At 37.8% G+C, this 26,294-nt stretch overlaps 1 protein-coding gene across 1 annotated transcript in view; it reads left to right on the top strand.

Moving 5' to 3' along the window:
- The window catches only part of PRMT3 (protein arginine methyltransferase 3), a 62,078-nt gene that overhangs the window by 7,373 nt on the left and 28,411 nt on the right, over positions 1 to 26,294 (top strand). The window contains exons 7-11 of the mRNA XM_054068262.1: positions 3,274 to 3,415; positions 6,475 to 6,540; positions 10,691 to 10,812; positions 15,347 to 15,446; positions 23,213 to 23,291. Coding sequence (XP_053924237.1) covers positions 3,274 to 3,415; positions 6,475 to 6,540; positions 10,691 to 10,812; positions 15,347 to 15,446; positions 23,213 to 23,291 — 509 coding nt within the window. The remainder of the gene's footprint in view (positions 1 to 3,273; positions 3,416 to 6,474; positions 6,541 to 10,690; positions 10,813 to 15,346; positions 15,447 to 23,212; positions 23,292 to 26,294) is intronic.

Raw genomic sequence — 26,294 nt, 5'->3', positions numbered from 1 at the left:
GAAGTGGTAGAATGTAACTACAGAGTAAAACTAGTGACTTGTGTTGGGACTATAGGTTTCAATTTTATCATGTAGAAGATTAGTAAAAACTGCACAAAACCTGCACAAATTGAGAGAGCAAAGTATGCTTAGGAAAGCTGAAGAAGCACATTGCGTGGCCCAGAAACATGCATTTTGCTTCAGACCACTTTGTTTTTCAGACACTTTTCTGTTAGTTCTTTAAATATTAATTTAAACATTAAAAATTGTGGAGAAGAGGGAGGTATTGACAAATTAAATAGTAAACTCTAAATATTTTGAGAGATGGCTCCAAACATTGATTGTTAGTAGTAGAATCCAGTTACAGTTTGGAAAAACCCTCAGTGAAATAAGTAAACCAACTTTTCAGCTAATTCTATTTTCAGTCTCAGGTATGGGTTCTGTTAGGAAGAATATTCAGTGCATCGCAGTCATGAATCAGGACATCCCCCTAACTGTATGTGCTAATTCTAAATCTTGAGGTCTTAAAAATATAGATTACTGATGCTCATGGATAAAATGAGAATATAAACTTTTTTGGGGGTCACATAGATTTAAATCCTATACAAACATGCCATTTCAAAATGACACTGATAGGGCACTGAAGAACTGAAATTCTGTGTAAGAGACCTGGAAAAATAATTAGTTTTTCTATGGAAAAATAAAGCGTCAAAACTCTTGGTTTGTAAAATAGATCTGAGCATTAGTTGTATGTTTTGAGGGTACATACTGGATATTATTAGTAACTAAATATACCAAAATAAATTTGTGTATCTGTTCAGATCCTACCAGCTGGAAACAATTATACATGTCAAAAATGAACAGTTTTGTCTTCAATTGCGTTTAGCTTTTGCAAATTGTTCTTTATAGTGTACAGTCCTCTTCTGATATCTTTCTTTACATTATGCATTAATTAATCATAAAGAATAAGATTGAGGGAAACTTGTCACCATACTTGGAAAACTTGGGAGTGTTTTTCTGTATGTCATCTTGTCCTGCTTTTGTTCCCATCTTTTTCATTTAAAAGAAAAAAAAAAAGTCTCAGGTCATTATTTGAAATTTCTTTTCAGCTCTCTCAACTTCAGTCAGTCTTATATAGACTTCTTTTTGAGGTTAGTACATCAAATTACCTGCTGTTGTAAAAGGGAGCCTTTAATTTGTCAATATAGGCTCTTCAATTCAGCAGGAGTCATCTGGCAGCAAAATTAGCCAGGTGTAGGTATGATGAAGCAGCACAGTTTTAAATTATGAATAGATGAACTAATTGTGTTGTAGCCTACACGCTGTAAATCAGAGTGTGGTACTGAATTTTGCTGGAGGTTACTCCACTGGAAGAGACTTTATATAGATGTTTCCTTTCAGGTGGAATAAAGATAGCTCAGAACTCTGATGTGGACCAAGAATATTGTACAGGACCTTTATCTCTACAGTAACACGTTTTTCTACTGTCTTCTATCATGGAAATAGATTTACAACAGTATTTAGCGGGCTGGTTGGCTTACTTCAACTTCTGGAGTGAAAAAAAAAGCTATCTACAGAGACTTTTGGGGGGCCTAAGTAACTGTAACTTCTTTCAGCTGCAACTGTATAAGATGGAGAAAATATTTTGGGATTTTTGATGACTGCCTGTACAGGATAATTCATGTAGCTCCCTAGAGATCATTGCCTTCTGAGCCCTGGAATAACAGTATGAGGACACCCACTAATTAAGTGCGAACTAATTTCTGTGGAAATGTTTTCAAGTTTGCTAGACCATGTAGATATATTGAATTATGAGAATTGAAAGGGGTACAGCGTAAGACAAGTAGCTGGCAGCCTAGTGGCCTTTTATTTTCCACCACAAATGTCAACAGTTCTATAAATCAGGTCACCTTTAGTATCAAATGTAACTTACAGATTTAAAAGCATGGCTCGTATATCCTGAATTTTCTTCCATCTGTCGCCTGTTCAGAGATGATGGCTTTTATTTTTAATTATGTTCTTTTTTTTTTTTATTATTATTAAAAAGACAGGAGGGCAAGTCTGTCTCTAGAGTTTGTTTGGTACTTTTGTCATATCCATATGCTGGAGGAACTATTGGCTGAATCCATTTTAAATAATTTTAAGTTTAAAGTCTAGTTTAAATCTTACAAAGTGCTGATTATGCTTCATTGTATGTCATAGGTTCAATTTTTTTTTTTTTTTAAATTTCAATTTTTGTAATTTTGATATTTGTCTGAAAGGAAAACGTGAACTACCATGGTAAAGAGCAAGATTGAAAACAAAATCCAGACCTTACCTTTATGCCAGCAAGTCAAACTTTTAATACAAATTCCCTTGCCACCTTCTCTTCCTCATCCAAACTACTTTAGCAGAGAAGTATTTGATGTGTCAGCACTGAAATAGTGGTTTTGGTTTTGTTGTTCTCTAAGGGTGGTACTGGTAAGGAGATGTTACCTACAGCTTCTATACATTAAGTTCCTATTTCGGGAAGTTTGACCACTGTTAAAGGTGAACTTCTGCTGCTTTGGAGTGGTCTAGGATGCAGGCTTTGTTGGTGTTCGACTACAGACCTTGGAGGAAAATTGTCTGACTGAAACAGGTTTCCTCTTTCACTTCCTTGAGGGTATCATATGAGTTGTTTGCTGGTCAACTTTTAATTGTTTCCTGATAAACCCCTTGATTTGTGTATTTTGTCATCAAACCGGCTTTGAGAAATGAGAATCTGTATTGGAGATGCAAGGTCTTGGAGGAAGAAAAATAAGCAGCATGAAATTAAAGTAATAAATTGAATTTTAAGCTCTGGGTTGTTTCCACCCAAATGCTTCAGTGTTAAAGGACTTTCTTCGATCTTCCACTAGTCATGCAGGGTTGTATGGTTTGTAGTTCTTGGCCTGAGTCTGTATCTGTATTTCACAGCCCAACACACATGTGTTATTTTGACCACTTCAGTAGTAGCTTTTGTACCAGCGAGCGCAAAGTAGATCATTCCTCCTTAAAATCAGAAATGAAGTTTGAATGTTTCATTGCTGAAATTTGTTGGTTGAAATTGCAAAGTAGTCTTTGCAGGGGGTAGTGGATGGAGAGCAGCAGTGCAGCAGCGTGGCAGGGCCGGCAGAGGGAGGTTGGGCACGCTCCAACCTGTCCCATTGTTGTCACAGCCCCTGCACAGTCCAGATCCCTTATCTCTGTCAAGCCCCTTCTCCCCCCTCTACCCCGCCTCTGTCTCATGGCTCCATGAACATCTCTCAAGGGAATATTTCAAATTGATTACAGACAATTTGCACAGGATTTTGTGATGAACACAGATGTCGGGAGCGGCTCGTCATCCAGCGCCATTGCAGACCTTCACGAGGATGAGGATGGTGTTTACTTCAGCTCCTATGGGCATTATGGCATACATGAAGAGATGCTAAAGGTTAGAAAGTCGTCTCAACTGCGCCTCAGTAGGACTAAGAGGAAAGATGGAATGGAGTGGGCTATGTGACCATAAATATACTGCAGAACAGCTGCATTTTTAACCCTTTGTATACGTGATAGTTTTTTACTAAAGTTTGGGTTGAAAGAGCTTTTTGCAGTTTTATTTCCTTTGGATGAATTCTGTTTACTCTGTGGGAAGCATTAGAAACAAAATCATGTGCTCTAGAGATATATGTCGAGATATATTACAAAACCTGTACTACAACCTTACCTTGCCAAAAGCAGCTTTTTCCTGGATGCTTAAAAGATAAAGGAGAAAACATGGATGTTTTTCTTTAGTTTGTTTTCCTAACAATTGATATCTGTCAGGCAAAACCACTTGTAAAATATTGTGGGTTTCTGTTGCATTAGGTAAACAGAAGTTATTGGTATTTGTGCACAGTTCAGTGTATTAATAACATAACACTTAACACCTGGAAAAATTATATGATCCTTTTATATGATAGACAACTTAAAACTCATTGAAGGCAAACCCGTGTCTGCCCTTTTAATTTAAAAAAAACCACCACCAGACACAAACCCCAACAACTTATAATTGGCACGTAAATAAAAATCTTTTAATGTTCCTTCCAGAGACAGCATCTTAGTTGTGAAAGTTATAAACCATTTTGTCATTTTAAGGCATAAATAAATAAATTTCCTGACTAATATAAAGGTAGAATATGGAACTATAAAGTGACAGGTAGCATATAAAATTTTCTGCTTTGTAAATTGTTTAGTGGCCCCAGTGCAGAAATGCATTTGAATCTGTGTTAAGAATAGTATAAGCATGAGGTTAGTTGGGGAGGGATTTTATAGAAGCACAGAGATGTCTGCAGCGCTACAAGAATGTTTTCCAGCATGTAGAGTATAGAGAAATATATTTAGTGTCTTGAAGGTAAATGTTAGAAGTTTAGGTTTACAATTGTTATAAAGGTATCATTTGAGATGTTCTAGGCTATAGGATGAGGAAACCTTTGTGTTTGCTAGTAAAGATAATAATTCTGCATCTCTGCACAGGGAGATTGGTACAAAGTCATATTTTGTTGATTTCAGGTAATTTTTTTTGTCAGAATACTTTTAAGGCAACTTTACTAAACATAGGAAAACAGTTGATGTTTATTGTGTATGGATTGAATTTTTTCCTATATGCTGGACATTCACTTTGATTTCACTTTTTTTATTATGTCCTTGATTTGGCTAAAAATAGTTGTCTGCTACACTGACATTTTTTAAGAAAAGAGAGATGCTCTCTGAATTTCAAGTCTAACACTGTTCAGTTTTGAAACCTTTTTTTTCCCCTTATGCCTGGTAGGGGTGGGATGAAATTTTAGTTCGTTGGTTTTTTTGCTGCAAATAATTCAGAGATGGGGAAGAGTATTGCTGCTTTATACAGGCCAAATGGCTACTGTTTCCGTTGTTCAGTTTGTTTGGTTTTTTTTTACTTCCTGATTTCCTGACTATTTGAGTTAAATGCAAAACAACAAAGCATTATGTTGAAGTAGCGAGTGAGAGAATGAAATTGATGAACAGAGAGACTTGAAGTGAATGACTGTGGCTTACTGGAGCAGCAGTGCATAGAGTAAAGACAGCAGCTGGAATTGTATTGATTAAGCTGGGGCAGGGCTGAGGCAATATAAGTAGGTAGGACGTAAGGCTCAAAGCTTTCCAGCTGACTGCTTCCTCGATTGATGCTGAACCTACCGATTTTCTTTTTTTTTTTTTTTGAACTATTTTTGGTTGTTTCAGCAAGTCCTAATCTATACTGTGATAGAGGTGAAGTGCTAAAAATAGTTGCTCTGAACATAGCATCATAGTAAAATAATTTGATTTTAAAGGAATCCAGGTTTTTTTTTTTAATTCATGTTAATTATGTATGATTTAAAAGTACAGTTTTCCAAAATCATCTGACTGTTTCTTTAGGTGCTGTGAGTGTGTGGTGATCCTCCTTAGCTTAAAACCAGACTTCAGGATTTTCAGGCCTCAAAATAATTTGTTTTGTCTCCAGAAGTCTTATGAACCTATCCTTTGTTCTCAGTCTATTTTTTATCTTGTTTTTCTAATAAATTGGACTTTGGTCTTTCGCACTAGGGTAAAAATTCTTTAGTTTCTATATTGTTTCTAAAAATTCTTACCTGCCATAATAGAAGACTGTTAACTCAGATATAAGCAGTTAGGTTTTATACTTCAGTATTATTTGTAGACTTGCCTTTACTAAATGAATTGCTTAAAATTTTCTTTTATTTTGCTATAGCACTTGAACTGCAGCAGCAATTCCAAAACCTATACTTGGCTGTCAATTTGTGTACCTGCTGATGCGTATTAAGAGAATCAATGTTTAATATATTACCTTGCTAGTACGTTGAGCTATACACTTGCTTTCATATACTAAGACACTATAAACGCTCAGTTATGTGCATGAAAACATTCCAGCTCCTCTGGTCATGTTGTTTTACAGTTAAGTTTGTTTATATACTAAATGGAGCTTTCAGAGAACAGGCTGTACTGCTTCAGTTACTAGCTTGTCTTCAGGTTTGCAAATTTGCAGTTTGTACAGAAATAGAAAAGGTTAGTCTGATCCGTAACTTCTTTTTGAAGGAATCTGTGTAGCAGGCATGTCAGAGGGTAAAACGATAGGAACTGTTTGAACAGCTTGTGACTTAAATTTTTACCATTGTGTATAGGGTTGTTATTTAAAGTTCATGCAGTATTTCCACTGTTACTGCTGTTCCTGGAGAGTGGTGAAGAGGTATCAAGAACTTTGAGAGATCCAAAATCAAATGCAGCAGGTCAGAAGTCTGTAAGCTAATTTCTTATTTTTCCTCTCGAGGCTCAGCTGGCTTCATTTGTGACAGCAAATTTTGAAACAATATTGCGTGGGAATTGCAGAGTCCTTACAAGTACAGTTGCCACGAAACAGCTTTATGCCAAGCTAAAAAGCAACTTTTTCAGCATTTTTTAATAATATGCCGTATCCAAGTAGAAAAAGCGAACAGTTTTTTATTCTTTATATCATAGGATAAAGTGCGTACAGAAAGCTATCGTGACTTCATCTATCAAAACCCACATATCTTCAAGGACAAGGTAGGTAAAAGCACTCAGAATACAAAAAAATCTGTTCTTTATTTTTTATCATGTACTGGAAACCCTTCAGATTGGGTACTTTGTAGCTTTGGGAATGGAGTATCACACTGACAAGATTTGATTTAATGTACTCTGGCTTTATTAGGTGGTAGAGTGCTATTCAACTGCTGGAGGGTGCAGAATGCTGATAACAGAAGTGCTGATCGCTATTGTTGTTGTTCTGTGTGCCATGTCAGGTTGCCCATTAATTATGTTGGCAAAGTTAAGTTGAACCAGTATATTATTTCTTGTCCAGTAGATTAAGAGGAATCTATCTTAGAAGGCCTCTTTACCAGAATTTAGATGAATTTCAATTCTTGCCTGATACAGTAAAAACATCCTAGAAGCACTGCATTAATTAGAACTGGGGAAAAATTCATGTGCAACTGATTTATTGAATTAGTGTGATTTAGTCTCTCCAGAGAAGGTGATTAAGGGACTTAAAAAGAGGAACTAGAATTTCATATAACCGTATCATAGAAGCATAGAATCATTTGATTGGAAAAGACCTTTGGGATCATCAAGCTCAACTGTACCTGTGCACTATTAAACCATATCCCTGAGCACCCCATCTACCCATCTATTAAATACCTCCATGGATGGTGACTCACCCACCTTCCTTGGCAGCCTGTTCCAGTGCCCAATAACCCTTTCAGGGAAAAAAATTTTCCTGATATCTAATATGAACCTTCCCTGGGGCAACTTGAGGCTATTTCCTCTGGTGCTATCACTTCTTAGTTGGAGAAGAGACGAACACACACCTGACTACAACAACCTCGTTCTGTGTAATTGTAGAGGGTGATAAGATCTCCCCTCAGCCTCCCTTTCTCCAGACTAAACAACCCCAGTTCTCTTAGCCACCTCTCATAAGGCTTGTTCTCCAGCCACTTTGCCAGCTTTGAACACGCTACAGCACCTCAATGTTCTTCTTCTAGTAGGGCGAGACTGCACTGACTTTTGTTTGTGATCTTACTGTGGTTATGACCCCTGCACAGTTAGGCTTCTCTTCTTGTCCTTTGTATTTCTGCTGGCTATTTCTGATGAGTTTGTTGTATTCTGTTCTGGATTAGCCCTCCTCTACTCAGCGCTTACCATTGTTAAGCCAGAATATCAGTTTTGAGTAGACTGCAGAGATGGATGTGATGCTGCAGCACGTTATGGTATAGTCAAATTGCCAGTCCAGCTGCTCCAGATCTCTGGTGAGAGGCCATATGCAATCACCGCAAGAATGTGTTAGCTGCAGACCCTTGTCCTTAGGCTAATTGGTTATCATTCTGCTTGTCTTTCTTTTCCTCGGACGTGTTTCAGCTTTTATATTCTCTCTCCTGTGCCTTTTTCTCCACCCTCATCCCTTGCCTGAAGCTAGATGAGTTCCATCTGGGTTTTTAAGTGACCAGGGCAGCTGTCCAAAGTGGTGTCTGTTTTGATTTTTTTCCAATTTGTGGTGATTGCTGTCTTTGATGCAACTGTACATCAAGATCAGTCTCTCACAGAGGTTTATTTTTGGCTCTGACTTCCAGCTTTCATGGCTCAACAATTTTGTTAACTACCATGGGTGAAATGTTAGAATAGATGATGTTAGGGTGTGTGAGACTTCAGCAGCTGCAGGAATTGATTTTTACTTTCTGTTCCTGCCTCCAGGAGACTTCAGCGTAGGGATTTCTGTAGCTATTTCATACTCATATGTATCTTGTGAATGAGTTGTAGAGTTGACTCCTATTGGAACACAGCTGCAAAGAGTTCCAAGTAAAAGGAAGCTGCTCCATCTGCACCTTCTGTGGCCAGCCTCTACACAAGGTGCTTTGAAAAAAACCCGTCACGGTAATGTTTTCCAGCCTGATTCCAGGTTATAAGTTGCTCTATCAAGGCAGGTGGTAGTCAACTCTCCAGTCATTGCTTCCCAGCACAGCACAGGAGCAGCTCACTTACGCTGTACTACTAAGAATAAAGTACTATTTTTATTGGTGCTGGCTTTGGAGTCATTGCTCTGTATCCATCATCAAAATCTGTACAGTTGTATGCAAGGCAAGCAGACCTAGTGTGCAGAGCATTGAAGTGCTTACATTAATACTATTTGTCAAGTGATATTTAAAAGTGCACATGCAAGTTTTAGTTGTGCCAAAGCAAGAATGCTGAATAGCTCATAAGCTAGAAAGCTTGTCAGTGGGGTGTATTATTGCCTTGAAATGTTTTGTAAAATGGGGTTGTAATTCTGAAGTGTGGGACTGATTACTGAGTGATTTGATGCCTTCTTTTGAAACTGTGTCCTGAAAGCTGTGAGGACAGCGTTTACAACGCTGGTTGCTGTGCTAAAGATAGACAGTGAAATAAGTTGGTTTAACTTTCTAATGAATTATAAATTATTATTGTTATGGGCCAACAAGAGTCCTGTGCAAAGGCTTGGGGCAATCAAGGGGCAATGCAAATTCCTGTAGCTGGGAGAAAGGAATAATGCTCCAGATCATGAGAGGCTGGGAGCCTACTGGCTGGAAAGCAGATTTTGAAGAGAAGAATTTGGAGGTCTTGATTTACACCAAATTGACCATGAGCAAGCCACACATACCCTTGAGGCAAAGGCAGCCAACTAGTCTTCTGGGCTGCATTAGGATGAAGACTTGTCACTAGCAAGTCAAGAGAACCTCAGAGAGATGACATCTGGAGTGATGTGGCCAGTCCTGGATTCCCCAGTGCAAGGGGGAGATGGGTGTCCTGGGGTGAGTGCAGTTAAAGATCGCAAAGATGCTGAAGGGACTGGAGCTTCTGTGATATAGGGGGAGTCTGAAAGAGCTGAGGTTGTTTTGTCTGAAGAAGGGAAGGCTCAGAGGACATCTTATCTGTGTATATGAATGCCTGATGGTTAGGGGAGTATAGGAGATGAGGCCAAGCTCTTCTCAGTGGTGTTAGGGGCAGGACAAAAGCAAAAGGCACAGGATGAGCTCCACGCGGTTGCCTTTAAAGATCTTAAAGCACTGTGAGGGCAATTGAATACTGGCCCAGGTTGCCCAGAGAGGATGTAGAGTCTGTATCTTGAGAGATATCCAAACGCTGTTTGGACATGGTCCTGAGCAACCTGCTTTGAGGAGGAAGGTGGACTAAGTGATCTCTAGAGATCCCTTTCAACCTCAATTAGTCTGTGTTTCTGTGAAAATATCAAATGTGAAACTCATAGCTTAAAAATCTACTGTAAGATATTCAAGATTAAAAGTCTAAGTTTTTGAGCCGTTGAGAAGTTTCTAACTGCTAGAAGAAATATACTATCATTATCATGACGATACTGATGCCTGAATAAGACTGCTTAGTAAAGTCTCTGCTTTGTGAAGTTCAACACTGCTGGCAGCTCCACTTTAGTAACTAATATACTTGGAACTATTTTCTTAGGTGCTTTGCATTTTTAAACTTATCGATCTTCCTACAATAGCTAATAAGTGAGATATCGAAACCAACTATGAGCATGCATCCTGTTGGTGCATTGAGCATCCTTCTTTCGAGTGTAGTAGTGAGGTTTATTTTTCCTTTGTGGAAACTTAAGGATCTCATCTTCATGGTGGTTTTTTGGTCCTATTTTGATTATAAATAGTGCTAGACAGCAAATATTTCCAGGTGTTAAAACTGTTCTACTCACAATTTTGAAATTTAGTCATCTTGAGCCATTGCTGGTTTGTGGCTATGTGGCCATTTCAAGCAGCAGATTCCTAAACAAAGTTTCTGAATAGACTCTTAATGAGAAACAGCAGCTGGAGTGTATATTTCCAGTGTCAGTACTAAATTTAATTGTTGGTGATTGATTAAAATTGCTCGGGCTCTAATTTCATGTTTCTCCTGGCCGTGTTACTTTTTAGTTGTTGCCCAAATAATTGCTTGTGATTGTTTCCCATGAGACGAAGGTCATCTGTGGCTGGAGCTAGTCTGCCTTGTTGTGTGCAAAGGGTAGAAGAAGGTGTGGAGTTGAAACTGCATTTTGGCTTAGGTATCTCCGAATGTCATAGTGAGATGATTCTACAGTTTGATCCTTCTTTTAGAATCTGATATCTCACTGATGTAGAAGGATGTGAAGAAAAATCATAGCAAGGGAAATAAATGGAGGTGAAAGTAAACATCTTATTCATTTCAGGTGGTTTTGGATGTTGGCTGTGGAACTGGAATACTCTCCATGTTTGCTGCCAAAGCAGGTGCAAAGAAAGTAATTGGAGTCGACCAATCAGAAATCATCTATCAGGCTATGGACATCATTCGGTAGGAAAAGTTCCAAGAAAAGTATGGTAAATATTGCTGTAAAAACTTACTAAAATGCTGTTACTAGTTAATGTTGACTTATCACTGTCTTTTATTGACGTCCTTAAGAATTAAGGCAGGTTTTGATGTGGAGATGATTCTCAGCCCTTCCTTCTAATATTAACATAGAGCAAGTGCTGTCTTGCTGAGCAGGCTTCAGCTGACTGCTCCCAATCCGTTTTCTATTCTTAGGCTTTACGTGTTTCTACTGATAAAATTGTAAATTTCTAGGCAACTAACTTTAGAGTTGAGTTGCGTTCCAAAAGGTTGTGAGAAACTTTTCCTGGCTGCACTATGTGGAATTGAAAAAAAACAGTTCTAATTTTTATAAACCCAGTAAAATGTGTTTACTTGTGTGTGTATTTAGTTGTTTAATTTTCTACCTCTATGTAGAAATTTAAAATAATTGTATCATTTCTATAAGTTAATCTTCTGTTATACAAAATTAATTTTATAGAGATTATTTTAAAGAGATATAGAAATATAGACTTTATTTTTGTAGAAACTTTATTTTTTGTGTTAGAAAATTGAACAACTTTTACTCAGTTCATCTAATTATATACATTTTAGATCTTCATGTTGAAACTATTAAGTTTTTAATCAAAAGCTTGTCATGCATTAGTAAATTTTTACCCTTACAGCACATAAAGAGGAGACGTGTTCCTTGCTTTGGCAAAGAACATACGTTGTATGAACATATAGTATTTTCGTTTCAGCTTTTGGAAAACCTTTTTCTAGTAAGCCTCTGTGTACACTGATATATATGAGAGATACTCTCTCTTTGTAAGATTAGTAACTGTCTATCACCCCTTTATTTTTGATTGTTTAAAGACCTACTGTCCTCAGGCTTCCATGCCAGTCAAGAAGTTATTACTATTGCATTGTAGTACTTTCTATAGTTTGAACGAACAAACAAAGCAGAAAATGAAAACCAGCAACCCGTTTTTTAGGGTATACACACAGTCTGCAGTGCCACTGAGAAAATTATTTCCAGGAGCATAACAAAGATGTTGCACGCCGTGTAAACTGTCATGGAATAGCGCAGGCTGGAAGAGACCCCTGGGATGGAGCATCTGGTCCAGTCCTGTGTCAGGGCAGGCTCAGGCCTCAGCTAGTCAAGTTCTGAACATAGCTCTGTCTGTCTGAACTTCTCTGGAAAAGATGTTTTGTTTGACCGTCCTCACTCTTACTTTTGAAATGCCAGATTGTAACCTCCATTCTTGCAGCTTGTGTTGGTCTGGTGCTTCTCATCAAGTCCCTGTGGTACGACAGAAGATCTTGGCTCTGTCTTCTTTTCACCCTCCCACCAGGCAGACGAAGACATGAGAAACCCATCTCTCAACCATCCCTTCTTAAGGCTGAACAAAACCCATTTCTCTCAGCTTCTCCCTTTATGTCATGTGCTCCAGCCCCTGTTATCTTGGTGGCCCCTTCACTGGACTTCCTCCAGAACATCAATGTCCTCCTTGTGCCAGGAACCTCACAACTGGACACACTACTCCAGATGCAGTTGTGCCAGTGTCAGACTGAGAGGAAAGATCGTTTTCCTTGACGTACTGCTTCAGGGGGATGCAGCTGACTTATATTGAGCTTGCTCACTGGGCCCCTTATCAGGGCAGGATGGGAATAGTACGCAGAGCTGACTCCTAATGAGCAGCAACAAATTGTACTGTTTCATGGGCTTGTTCTCTATAGTATGAGGATCCTCTAAATAGCAGACCTACTCTCTAGTGCTCCCCCCCTAATTCAGCATTATCCACAAACTTGCTGAGGGTATGTTCTGTCCCATGAGGTCACTAATAAAGATGTTAATTGCTATCAGATCCAGTACTGAACCCTGAGGGACACCTCTGGTACCCGGCTGCCAGTTAGACTTTGTACTACTTCTCTTGCCTCTTGAATGTCATGGTCTTGAGACCCTTCCTGAGACCCATCTAATCGTTCATTTACCCACTCAACATTTCACTAATTTACCTATAGAGAATATGATGGGAGACTGTGAGTGTATGTAAAAACAAAGCAGTGGCATCTGAAGACTAAAAAAAAAAAGGATTTCCTAGCACAAGGTAGAATGAATGTAGGTGAAAATGTGTGCTGTTAGTAGCTGGACTGTGTAGACTTTTTCTTTTTGGTTATTTTTGTAAGATCAACTGTGGAAGAGAAAGTCGAGGTAGGTAATGAGGAATTGGGGATTGACAGCTTTTACGCAAGTTTAAATCGTACAGAAATAAAGGTGTCTAGGCACAGTTTTTAGGTTAGATACAGTTTCACACGTTGGAGATGCAACACTATGCACTTGGATGCTTTAAAATTCTTCTATTAAATAAATGCCTCTTTAAGGGAAGTACAATGTAAAGTATTAGGTGCAACTTTGAGCAAAATGCTTTTATGACACATGAACTTGTTCTCCAAAGAGAACTTTGCCAGGAGTTCTTGGTGTCGTCAGATTTGTTACCAATGTGAAATGGTGTTTTGTTTCTAATGTACTAGATGGCAAACTTAGGATTGTTCATATCTTTCAACAAACGTACAAAAAGCCCTCTATGTGTTATTTATACTTGGAGGGGAATAGAAATACCAGCCAACACGTTTTACCTTTGGTGAGGGGAAGGGCAGGCCATTTAGAGAAACACCACATGAAAACTCTTAAACTCTTAAGTGATGAATTGCCACTTGAAGTACACAGTGAACCATTGCGAAGGCTACACATATTTAGATACATTCTGCTATAAAAGATTCAATTCACACAGAAGCCTTCAGTTCGCATCAAAACAATTTATATTTGTCTTGTTAAACCTACTTTTCCTAAAGGAATAAAGCTGACAAGCTTGTAATGGAGTAACAAATATTTATTGGAATACTGAACAACTCTGTGTTGCTTAAAAATGACTACTGCTTCCACCTGTACTCAAGAGCTTTTGTCCGTCTATGAATTCAGGTTCTTTTTTAGAATGTGATTTACTAGAAACAATGCAACTCATGTGTGTAAGTAAACTGGAGTAAGTGGCCTGAGTGGCATGGTTCTTTCCGAAGATGACACAGTAAACTTGTTTTTAACTAAATGCTTGCCTTCTCTTTTTCTTGCTGTGCATCTCTAATGCTGTGCCCATAGAATTTCTAGTGTATTGCATGACTTGATTTTTATTGTTTATCACTGTTATGCTAGAATAGAAAGTTGAAGTATGCTTCCTAAATAGCATCTCAGCAGTTTTTACTACAATGTATAAACTACATTGTTTTTTTTGGGGGGGGTTATACCTTACAATTGAAAACGAACATGTAGTAAGTTGGATTTTTATCTTGTTCTAAATTATGTCCTCGTATTTGGTCATTTAGGAAGTTACCCTTGCATCTGGTTTTGTCCTTCTTAAAATATTATTGTGGGTGATAGCTCTTAAGCATTTTATTTCTCACTTGGAACTCCTGGTTTTACTTCCGCTTACAGTGTTAAGTATGATATTAGTGATGAACTGCTACTCTTTTAACAGAAGACTGTTGTGTATAGAGTATTTAATTGATCATTCCCACAGCCCACATGTTCAGGTAGCCCTTTGACCCTTTGCTTTCCTTCCTTTCACTCTGATCTTTCTCCCATTGTCTTGTAGATTGAATTTTTAATGTGATTACTGGTCTGCATTGAAAGCCAGACAGAATGTGAGAGTAAGATACCAGGATAGGGAGGGAAGAGGCAGAGATAAGAACGACAGTGGAAAGATAAATTTATTTAGTGGGAGTACTTTACTGCCCTCTATAAGAACAGCTATCATAATATTGGTATCTGTAACAAAGACTAACAGGGTTTGCCAAGAAGAAAAATATCAAATTTAAGCATTTATGTATGTAGTAATTTTGCTGTCATGCAGTTCTTTTCTCAAAAGCAATAGTCACATCACAGTACCTTCCTCCTTATACAGAACAGTTGTACCGTCACTTGCATGTGAGGTAATACCTCATTATTGCAATTACTGCACATTTCAGATTATTCAGGCCTGTGAGGAGGATGCCGTTCTTGTGGAATAACTGTAATACTGTTCCAGAGGGCATGTTCATTATTGGTGACTTTGCAGCTAGTTTTGTTAAATATTCACCAAGTCGTGTAAAATAGCTTTGTAAGGAAGTTCCATTTCCACTGCTGTCCTGCTGTGATCAGTATGCTCCAATCACTGTAGACTTTGGCTACAAGGATCAAAGAAGGAGAACTGGGAACAAGAAACTAAGTAAAGAGAAGCATTGTTTTAAATTGTCCTCTGGTTTCTGAAGCTTACACATTTGCATCCACAGCACATTGAAGAGATACAGATCTACTGTCTGCCATCTTTGCCTGCCACTTAGTTGGCTGTAGTTCTTGGGTACTCAGAAACATTCTGTCTTTCCTTTTCAGTTAAAAAACAGTTGTTACTGGGAGGAGAAATGTAAAATATAGACATCAGTATATATGTCTCTTGGTAGCGTAAATTGGAAATATGAACTAATTTGTTTACATTGTGACTTGCAGATTAAATAAACTTGAAAATACCATTACGTTAGTCAAAGGAAGAATTGAGGAAGTAGCTCTGCCTTTGGAAAAAGTGGATGTAATTATATCTGAATGGATGGTAAGGTGCATGCATATTCTTTTCAAAACAGTTATTTTCAGGAAAAAATGTGGTGGTTTATTTAATTTAAAAAATGATTATTTAAGTGATGTTATTTTTTTTAAACCAAAAATTTATCCTGTTGCCACAGTCTCTTTCACAGTGTGGGAGGTGGGATGACAGTCGTGATGATGTGGTGCTCTGATGCAATTCCTGATCCCTCTTGTTCACGCTCTTTCAAATCAAGGCTCTCTACAGCTGACCTGGTTTGGGTACCGCAGAAAGCTTCTGTTACGTAGTTAGTGTGCAAATCTATGAATCTGAATGCCCTTCAGTTCTTCTCTTTTGAAGTTCTTACTCATCTTACATTTGTTTAAGGACCCAACAGTGTGCATAGATAGTATTACTCCATATTCCTGAGTAATACAATTGTAGCTGTCAGATTAATGAAAAAATGTATTAGTCATCTAGCTAGGTCATTCTGATGAGTAAAATGCTTTTATTTTGCAACGACTGTTGAAGACTATCCTGACTGTGGGGAAGCTTGTAATGAGGTGAGGCGCTGGGAATTCTGCACATACATACAGAGCTTGAAAACAGTGCTACTTTTCATTGCATTTTTTTAGTAGAAGAATAAGATAACTGATTTTGAAAGTACATAATAAAGATTATGGCCAACAGGAAATGTTGTATCCAGGGTCTAAATGAGCCATTTCCTGGAATCCATTGGATTTCAGCCCTTGGCCTGCTACCTGAGTTCATGTGCTGGCTGATGATTGTTACATAGTTGTGCTTGCTACCTGCCATTGATCCTAATAAAGAAATCCATGTGACAAGACGCAGTGCCAGGCTGCATTTCATAATAACTGAATAAGTCTGATCCCTGTTGAAAATGTGGGTTCTTGTGAGTTCTTTAGTGGATTTCTGCTATTCAGTCTTCTTATGTCACAAACCTTCAAAAAGCACTTAAAAATACATGTTTTTCTATGCTAGTTCCTACTGTTTGGACTTAAGGAAAAGTTCTTTTGTCCTTCAAATGCAAGATCAATAATGAAAACTTAATCAAAGTTACTTTTTTTTTAAATAAACTGTGGCTGTTCTACTATACACAAGGGCCTTTGGGAGAAAGATCACGTTTGCTATGAATCTATATATATATAAATGGTTGCAAGTAAAGGTGGAAATAAATTGTTTGCTCTGTTTTTTTTCTGTTTCTTTTTATGTTACATATTTCAGTGTGCTGGAAATCTGCAAAAGTTTTTCCTCCACTGCTGTACTGAATGTGATTTGAAGCATGAGCTTAATTTAGTGTCGAGATCACGATTTTCAAGGAGGGTTTAAGACATTGGCTTAAACTAGTGGTTTGAAAATAGTGCATCATGGTTGGTGATTTCTGACAGTATAGCAACTTCAGCAGAAATGTAATTATGAATTCTTTAAGGGAAACTTCTCATAAGTTGCCTAATAGATACACCAAAAATAACATTCCCTACATTACATTTCTTGATCAGAAGCCCAAAATTTGGTTTTAAAAGCAACTTGGGCACTTAAGAGCTTAAGTCCATGTAGTAAATCAGTGCCTCTAAGGTGAAGTAAAGGATTTTGAAAAGCAGCTCTTGTAAAAGAGGAAGTATTGAATGTTCCATGTTTCCCATTTGCCTGCTAATTTACCTTTTTAATGTCATAATTATATAGCCATGTGCATTTCACTTAATTGGGTGTTCTAAATATTTGGGAATGTTAGCATTTTTATAGGTTGCTGCAGTACAGAGATAAAGAGGACAATGCTGTGGAAGTAAGATTGATAGCTGGACAGTGTACGCGCTGTTCCAGCACTTTCCAGGGAGGAACATTATGTTGCCTGGATGCAAATGAAGATTCCTCTTTGTCTGACTCTCTTGTGTGAATTTGCTTTTTCTTTTCCTTTCCTGCATGATGTTGACCAGTGTGAAATCTTTCCTCAGTGTGTCAATGCAAGTGCTTGAAAATGTTGGATATGCTAAGCGGAAAGGAACTGATTATGTGTCAGTTTTCAGCTCTTTACTTAGCAGGAAGATTTTAAAGGGAACAGTGTTTTTTTTCTTTGTAGCAGAACTAGGAAAAGTTGTTGTTCTGTTTAGAAAACAAACTGCTTTCAGACCAATAAGCGTCAAGCCCTTTTGTGGAGCCATAGCTTTGTTTTGCTTGATACAGAATAGTGGTTAAGACGAGTACCTTGAAAGGTTTTTTTTTAGAGCTGTGTCTGGTGCATCAGAAAAGTAAAACAAAAATGTGTGGCAGCAGAATGGAGGCAACAGAGAGGAAAAATACTGCATCCCCCAGGAATGTTTCTAGAACAGGTGGAGAAAGACAGCACATAGAACAGTCCATTGTTAAAGGTACTATGGTTGCGTTATTAACATCTCCAACGTAATGGCTTCTGATCATCATGCTCTTAATTGTCTAAGTGACCTATGGCTTCCACAGACCACTTACTATTCCTACTTCCATCTTCAAATGTGTTCCCTTAAAATATTCAAAAATGGGAGAAGCATCCTAAATATTACAGAGTGGGTAGGAATGTGGAGTTTGTATGTGTATGTATATGCAGCCAAATTACATATTTGCTATCTTCCAGAATAATATTTTTCAGTATAAATTCATCTGGATACAGTTTTGTCATGTTATCTGTGACGTCTGAAGTACGCGTGTTTGACATTGTTAAAACCAGGCAGCTGTGTGATTGTGTTGAACTAAAACTAGTATGCAAACCTTTGAGAAGGTGGGAGGTGTGATGAGCTGTGAGCTGATCTCTTGGTGTCCGGAAGGCAGATTACAGAAGGTGTGGAGGGCCTCTTGGATTTCTGAAGACCTGGCCAAAGCCATCTGTTTAGACCTTTTTTCACTCTGAGGACAGCTGTATGTTCATTTATTATTACTCTCTACAACTACCTGAAAGGAGGTTGTGGAGAGGAGGGAGCTGGCCTCTTCTCCCAAGTGACAGGGGACAGGACTAGAGGGAATGGCCTGAAGCTCCGTCAGGGGAGGTTCAGGTTGGATATCAGAAAAAAATTCTTCACAGTAAGAGTCATTGGGTACTGGAACAGGCTGCCCAGGGAGGTGGTCGAGTCGCCTTCCCTGGACGCGTTTAAGGAACGGGTGGATGAAGTGCTGAGGGACATGGTTTAGGGAGTGTTAGGAATGGTTGGACTCGATGATCCAATGGGTCCTTTCCAACCTCGTGATTCTGTGATTCATTTTAGCAAAACACTGGTGAAGTATGCAGCCTGACACAAGGGCTTCTGGTGTGCTGTGAACCAGGAACACAAGAGAGGGCAGGTTTTTTGTTAAATTGAATTTTCCTGAATTGGGCAGGAAAAGATTTCCTGGCAACATCCCAAGATGGTGGTTTAGTTGTAATCTTCATAGGCTGCTTATTGAATGGCTGAGTGCAGAAGGAAACAAAATGTATGTAATATTTTTTCCAGAATGTTCTTAACCAGCTGCATTTTTGTGTAGATGTTTTTTTTCTTGATATGCTTTTATTTCCTTTCTCTAGCTAAGGCTGGAGGTTAAGAGTTTTATTCACTTGAAAAATATCTGCATTTCTTGTTTGTAAGGGGTTTTACTGTGAGGGACAATTGTCTGAGATGGTTGTCTCAGTGTTAGAATACAGTGCATTCTCGTGAATTGCTGTTTTATGCAGTGCTTTATGGTACTGAATATGCAATAGAGTTAGACACAAGAAAAAACTGGGGAAGGGATGGGCTCTCGTATTGTTTCTCTTAGCATTTGGAGGTGCATTAAAATACATTTCCACAACAAAGTAATAAGTTATAATTTTATGTTAGAATTGAGCTTTGCTTTCTTGTTTTTTTCTTTTTAAATAAAGCTGTGTCAAGAGTATGCTGAATAGCTAAATGCTTTAATTTCATTTCAGCAAAATGGTTTGAAGAATTATATTTTGTTGCGTGAAAATATTTTCTTTTTTGCCAACACCAATAATGGGTAGCACTTTTCTACTCTTCACCTCTTTCCTTTTGGTGTTCTCATTCATCTTGCATATGTTTAAGGACACAATAGGGTGTGCATAATAAAGTCAAGCTGCGATTTTAAAATGTTTGGGTTTGATCTGTCAGTAATGAATATTTCCTTTAGACCTTACTGAATCTGGAGTACCGGACTATGTTAAAGGGAAGAATAAAATGGATCTTAGATAGGAGGAGGGGAGGAATGCAACATGTATTGAAGTGGTTAAATTTTTTTTTGCAATTCTATCCTTATGTGTTTTTTTCTGCTATACTACAAATTCTGCATACTCTTTCTATTGCAAACTAATACTAATATTACTTTTTGAAAAGAATTCTTAATGTATATGGCTTTCACCAGTAAGAAGAAAATAAGAAAAGGCAAAAGCAAATTCTGCTACGGTATTGATAGGAATGATTAAGGGAAATGTATGTGAAGAGGCATTTTTATCTGAAGTAATTTGTGTTTTAAGCAAAGCATTTTTCCTTCAGAACACGATCAGGTATGTTTTAACATTCAGTGTTGTTATTGTGTCTTGAAGCTTTTAAAGACCTTAATCTCTTTTTCTTAATGAAGAATATCACCAGGAATACTGAAGCACTCATGTTAAAAGAACTTCCTATACTTAAATTTTCATCTATTGATGAAATATTTTTATGTAGATTTGAATTAAAATTAAAATAAATTTCGGAGGGCTGTAGCGTATTTGAGTAATAGAGAAGAATTTGGCAATGTGGGATATTAAGTCATCAATGTTTTGTGAACCTTTTACACTGCTGTTACAAATACAAGATACAGATATAAGGGACATATAAGAAATGTAGCAATATAGTCACATTCTTCTGGATTCCCATTTGTCGGTAGGCTCGTGTGGTTTTGGTAGATGACTTCTTAGATGGACATCACGTAGGGCAGACGTGTTTGCATGGAGTTACTCCATAGTGCTGTGCATTTCTGTTCCTGTCCAAATCTGATTATATCTGGTTGGGGGCATAGTGCTTAGCTGAAGAACAACCATCTCATTTCAGTTTTGAAAACATAAAAATACGGAATTTCGTGTTCATTTAGGGAAAGAATTGGCCAGCTTTTTAATAAAAAATGTATCATATGACAGCATGACATTTGAGACATACCATGTATTCAGATTGTATTTAACAGAGAACCTGTCACCTTTTATATGTCTTAGTTTAGCCAGTAGCAAGATCAGATTATTAATATTTGGCTCACAGATTTGTATCCTAGAGATCTCTTTGCAGTAATTAATTTTGAGGATACCAGTGCATGCTTAATAAAAAAATAAACCCTGAACATCACTGGGGTGGAAACAAGAGTGCCCCACAGCATCATGGGGAAAGATGTTGGGTATAATTCTCTTTCCAGATGGCACCCCTACAGGTGAGGCAGCAGCCTGTGAAATTACATTCTAAATTACACTACAGATGAGCACAGCACACTGAGCAAAAGGCTTTGGTATATAAGTAATAAATGACTTGATTCAGTACCATTGACGGTTTATGTAACTTACAGGAATGTTATAATGAATTGGGGGGGGGGGATAGAACTGGGAAAGGGGGGGAGAACCAGCAGTGCCAGAGTGGAAAGGTCAGGGAAAGGACGGTGAGAAGGACCCAGTTGCTCAGGAGAAAGTGAGTCTTCGAGCTGTTCTACTTACACTTGATGGGCAGACATTGTGGGTTATGGACATTTTTAAGCAGGAAGAAATGAGTGAAGAGCTGATCCAAAAAAGGTCACTCTATAACTTACTGACTCTTGCTGGTAAGTAGTCTTAAGATGTGTCCTAGAGGTCACATTTGAAATACTGTGAAAACAACACACTTTGAGTTAAAAGCATCTGAAAAGAGTTTTTATGAACTAAACATATTCTATTTTTAAACCTGCAGGAGTAAGAATAAAGAGAAGATAACCCTGGTTTCTTTTTGTGCTTCAGGCTTGCTGTAGGCGTAAAATCATCTCTGCCTGATGCAGTAGGGGCTCCTGGCCTTTTCAACGGTTTCACTTACTAAAAAATCATATTGCTCACAGAGCAGTAGTCTTCATTCAGGGACTCATTCTAACGACTTCATAAAAGTTAGGCAGTAAAGTGTAAGAACAGGCAATGTTTGGAAAAACAGTGTCTAGTGGAGTGCTGTCCTGTTACCAGAAGAAGCAGGTTAAGGAAAGGGCATTTCTATTATTTTCAAACTGTGCTCTTGTTGAATGCGAGTATGTCCTGCTTCAAGTTTCTGGTTTTGTAGTTTTGTTTTTAGTTCAGATGATTGCAGTGTGGACAGTAATGTTTATAAGACATTCTAAACTTGCAGCATTATTTTGTTTTAAGAGTCTCGAGCAAACTAAGCACCAAGATGGCATAAAGTTGATGGTTTCAGCAGTGCAGTTCCCATGCAGTGGTGTCTGTCTTCAGCAGTACAGTGTGACGACATCAAAACTAAAAACGAACTAGATAAAAATTCCCTATGATTGTACAAATATGGAAGCTTAGGCAAGATGGGAAAAAATGTTAGCTTTGCTTTGTTGGGTTACTGCTGCCTGGGCTTATGGGACTGTGGGTCCAAAGTCTTGGCTTCTAGTTGTCTTATTTTTGTTCTTTCCTGCTGATGATCAGTGTATAAATGAAGCCATATGACTTAATTTATTAACAATTTATTAATTAAAATCTGTGTTTTAAGCAAAGTTAGAATTGGGACATTAAGCGAATATCTAAAATATGTGCCAGTGTGATTTGTCTTAATTGATCTGATGTTGTAAGGATGTGTCTGGATGAAATGCATTATAGTATTCAGCAAGGAGAAGGATCACGCTCAAACTTGGAAGACAGGAAGGATGTACAAATCAGTAAATCAGTTGGAAGACAAAAGGCTATATTTGTTTTAGGAATCTACAGTTTACATAAAAATACTTGAGAAACTGGATGTTTGGTATAAAATGCTAATTGTATGAAATAGTGCTGTATTTTTTTATATCTTGGAAATGTTTAATTAAGGAACGGGGGTTTTTTCCCTGTTTCAGAAAATGCCTGCCTCCATTAATTTTGCAATAAGTTATTCTAAACAAATAATAGCAATATGATACACCTGCTATAAAATTAATCCCAACAGCAAAGACGCTACATAAGTCTAGTTCTAACTGGTTTTATCCTGAGAACTTTTTAAGTTCAGGTGCTGCTAAATGATGTAGAATATCCAGAGAATCTATGTTTTTAGTTTATGATTTATTTCCGCCTGTCTTAGTGAGCATTGCCCAAGCTGGTGCAGAGCACCATGAGGGTGCAAATGTGAAGGAGTAAAGATGCATTCCATTTCGTGTTTCTCTGACAATAGTTTTAATGTTACTCGCAGTTCTAAGTGGGAAGGGACCTTCTTGGTAGTTTGGTTTTTTTCCTGTGGCACCTCAGAGTCATTACTGAAAAATCAATACGTACAAATTTTCACTTGGTTTGAGCTGAATTTTATTTCTTTTGATATTGTAGGACTCTATCAGGTAATTGTTGGGGTAGTCTGGATATTTATTGCCTTTGGTTTATTAATGTAGTAGGTGCTAGATACTCGCAGTTTGGGAAATTAAAGATGATGGTTTATGTAATGAAGGTTTTGAAGTAATAGTGCTGTTGTTGAGAAATTCACTGGTTACTGCCTCTTATTGAGATGTAAGGGCAAATAAAGTTTTTTATACTGTGTTGATATAGTCTGTCTGTAGATTGATCAAATAGGCTACATAAGACACATAATGATTTCTAAATTCTTTCCCCTTTCTACAAACAGGGTTATTTCCTTCTCTTTGAGTCGATGCTCGATTCTGTCATCTATGCAAAGGACAAGTACCTGGCAGAGGGAGGCTCAGGTTGGTGCACGTAATTCTTTTAATAAATTTAGCTCTGGGGGGAAACTAAATGAACTCAGAGACTTAGAATAAGCTATGCATGGATGAGAAAGTTGCCAGTCAAAATGAAATATGTTTCCATTAGTATGAGCTTCAAGGCATTAGTGTACTGTATAGGTGATAGAAGAACATTAGATGGCGTATCAAGGTCTCAAGTTAATGGTGTTTTTAAGAATAGGAGGGGTTATTTATTTTTAAGCACAGTCTAAATTTTTCCTCCCTACTTATGGGCATTTGTTTTCCCCTCTCAAAATCTGAGTTTGTGCATAACTATGAACAGAGGAAAATAAGTTCTTTTCTGTAAGGTAGGATACTGTTTGAGTAAGCTACTATGAATTACAGGAACAGTGGGTAGAATGTCCTCCTGGAGGAGGGAAGTTGTGTGGAGAGGAGGTAGTTTCAAACACGAGAAGCCAGGTGAAATGACTAATGGAGTAACAGTGTTTCAGTTAACTGTATTTATGTTGTCCTGGTGAGAATATACCCCTTTTTTGTGGTTGAAAGGTAGGGAAGTGACACAAAAAAGTTTTTATTTTGAAGTAGAGGGTTTTTTATCCTTTTAAGTAGCTTAGATAGTGTCATCTTAAGCAATGTTTAAATGCCTGCAAATGTTTATTCCTCATGTGATGCATATGCTTTATTCCTTGCACTTAATTCCTTTGTCAGTATTGTATTTCATATTGACCTTTTCAATTGTAGTCATCAGTCTGGGGTTTTTTTCCCCCTTTTGTGCTAACCATGCACATAGTTAGTTTCACTACACTGCCCTAATGATTGGATTAATGACTGTGTAACAGTGCTCGCTGCAGTGCTTCCTTTTGATTGCAGTGAGCTTTTGTAGCTACAGAGTGCAGCAGAAAAAAAGGAATTGTATCCAGTTGTCCCACATTTGGTCGCAAAGCTGAATATACAAGCAAGAGTATGTTGGTATGTTAAAATATTTAGAAGCTACTTGAACAACGTGACAGAATAGGTGCTTTTTTTTATTTTCAGCAGTGTAGAATAGGCCAGACAGATCTGAAACACAGCTGTGTGCTCTATATAGATATATAGTGGTAATTTCACATTGCAATATACTTAAATTTGAGGAAGTCCCCTAAAATTGTAAAGAATCGTTTTATGTTTAGCTATTACTTCCAAAGCCTTCTGAAAAGAAACAGATATTTTTGACCTCTATTGAAACTGTGATGGTATCTTTTTCTCTGTCAGTAAGCTTGCTAGTGGCTTGTACCTTCCAAAGATTCCTTTGAGAGACGGTGTGCTGGTTCTGCAGTGCACTTACCCTTTGTGATCTGAGAATTATATTTGTACTTATTTAACTTTTCACAAAGCACACAGTGTAGTGCAGTCATCAGTTGGTGTGGCCAGATTGTAAATGGAGCACTGTTTCCTTAAGATGCTTACAGTTACTGCTCTTCTGGCAGCTTCTAGAGAGGGAAGATGACTGTGCCTAAGATTTGTGAGAAAGTTGCTCAACAATCAGCTTAGCAAGACAGACAGTTCTGCAGTATAGATGTATAGCAGCAGAACTGTGGGCACATCCCATTTCAGATGAGCCAAAACTAAGAGCTCATGCTGAGGTCAAGTCTTACCAATGAAATTCCTGAATCTGCCATAAAGCTTAATTTTGTCTCAAGGCGCTTTTTACTGCTGAGCCCAAGATCATGATTACAGGGACTGTTGGAAAGCTGAAAAAAGCCATAGCAGCAGCTGCAATTTTGTCGTGTCCTTCAGTGATTGATCTGGGAATAGAATGCAAATTTCTAGATTTGTGTTCAGCCAGTCATATCATCGTTACTTCAATTTAGCCTGTTGGCATGCTGAAGTGTCTAGGGCAATGCATACAGTATATAATAATTTTATTTGGGAACATAAAATTCTTGCTGTCCATGACCCATCTGTTTGTTCTTTAGAACTGTTACTTGCTTGAGTATGTATTTTTGTATACACTTGAGTGCAGTGTGTCTTGGTGAGGGGTGACACAGGTGAGGAAGGCATCATTCAAAGTGTAATGCTGTTGGCATGTTCACGTCGAAATGATGATGGTATTCACTTGGAATTATTTCTGTATATCTGGAGGATTGCTGCCTTTACCCTTCAGCGTCCTGAAGTTTGTGAGGCATTGCTGAGGGATAAAGGATTTCCCATCGTATTCTGTTTGCCACGTGAGCTGTTACTAGTGACAGATGACTTCTGGGCACTGAGTCGAGAAGGACACAGATGGTCAAAACGATGAAACTGAGAGAGCATTGAGGAGTATGTGCTTTTGTCCAATCAGCATTTTATTCATTTCACCTGTGAAAAGGAATAATTATTAGATTATAGGCTTATTCAGAAAATAATTATGTCTGTTAGGCTTGCACAGGGAAGTGTTACAGGGTTGTAGAAAGAGCAGAGGATTTCCAGGGGGATTGAGAATAACGGGTGAAATGGTAAATGCAGTTTTAAGCAGAAGTCTTTAAACACATACAGAACTCTACACTGTTTAGATTATTTAGGCTAATATTTTGATACCATGCTTTTATTTCCAATCAAACTTCAGTATATCATAGCTGGGTTTCTAAAATTTGGGTGTTGAAGAATCACTGTAGTCTTTTGCCTATGCCCTGTTGCTGGAACATGGATTTCTTTTTGTGAAGTCTGAACAGGCATTGTCTACTTTTTTGTTGCTATTGATAGAGTAAAATAAAAATGCAGATTAGATTAGAGCATTAGTATTTACTTTTTTGCTTGTTCTTGGCACTTTGTATAATTCATCATGACTCCCGCTGCTGATTTAAGGATTTGTTGTATGGGCAAAGAGATTTAATAAAACCTGATTATGATCCCACTCAAATATTTCGCCCTTGATAGAAGTAGTAAACTTTTAACTGTTAACAATGTCCCAGAAATCTGATCTAGTCCAAAAGAGGAATGTTTTAGAACAGTTGATCACTTTTTGCTGGGGTTTTCATTTTCAGTGTC

The sequence above is a fragment of the Cuculus canorus genome, chromosome 5, assembly GCF_017976375.1.
Source record: "Cuculus canorus isolate bCucCan1 chromosome 5, bCucCan1.pri, whole genome shotgun sequence".
NCBI classification, from domain to species: domain Eukaryota; kingdom Metazoa; phylum Chordata; class Aves; order Cuculiformes; family Cuculidae; genus Cuculus; species Cuculus canorus.
The sequence above is the reverse complement of the archived record's forward strand: the minus strand, read 5'-3'. Positions and strand labels throughout refer to the sequence as shown.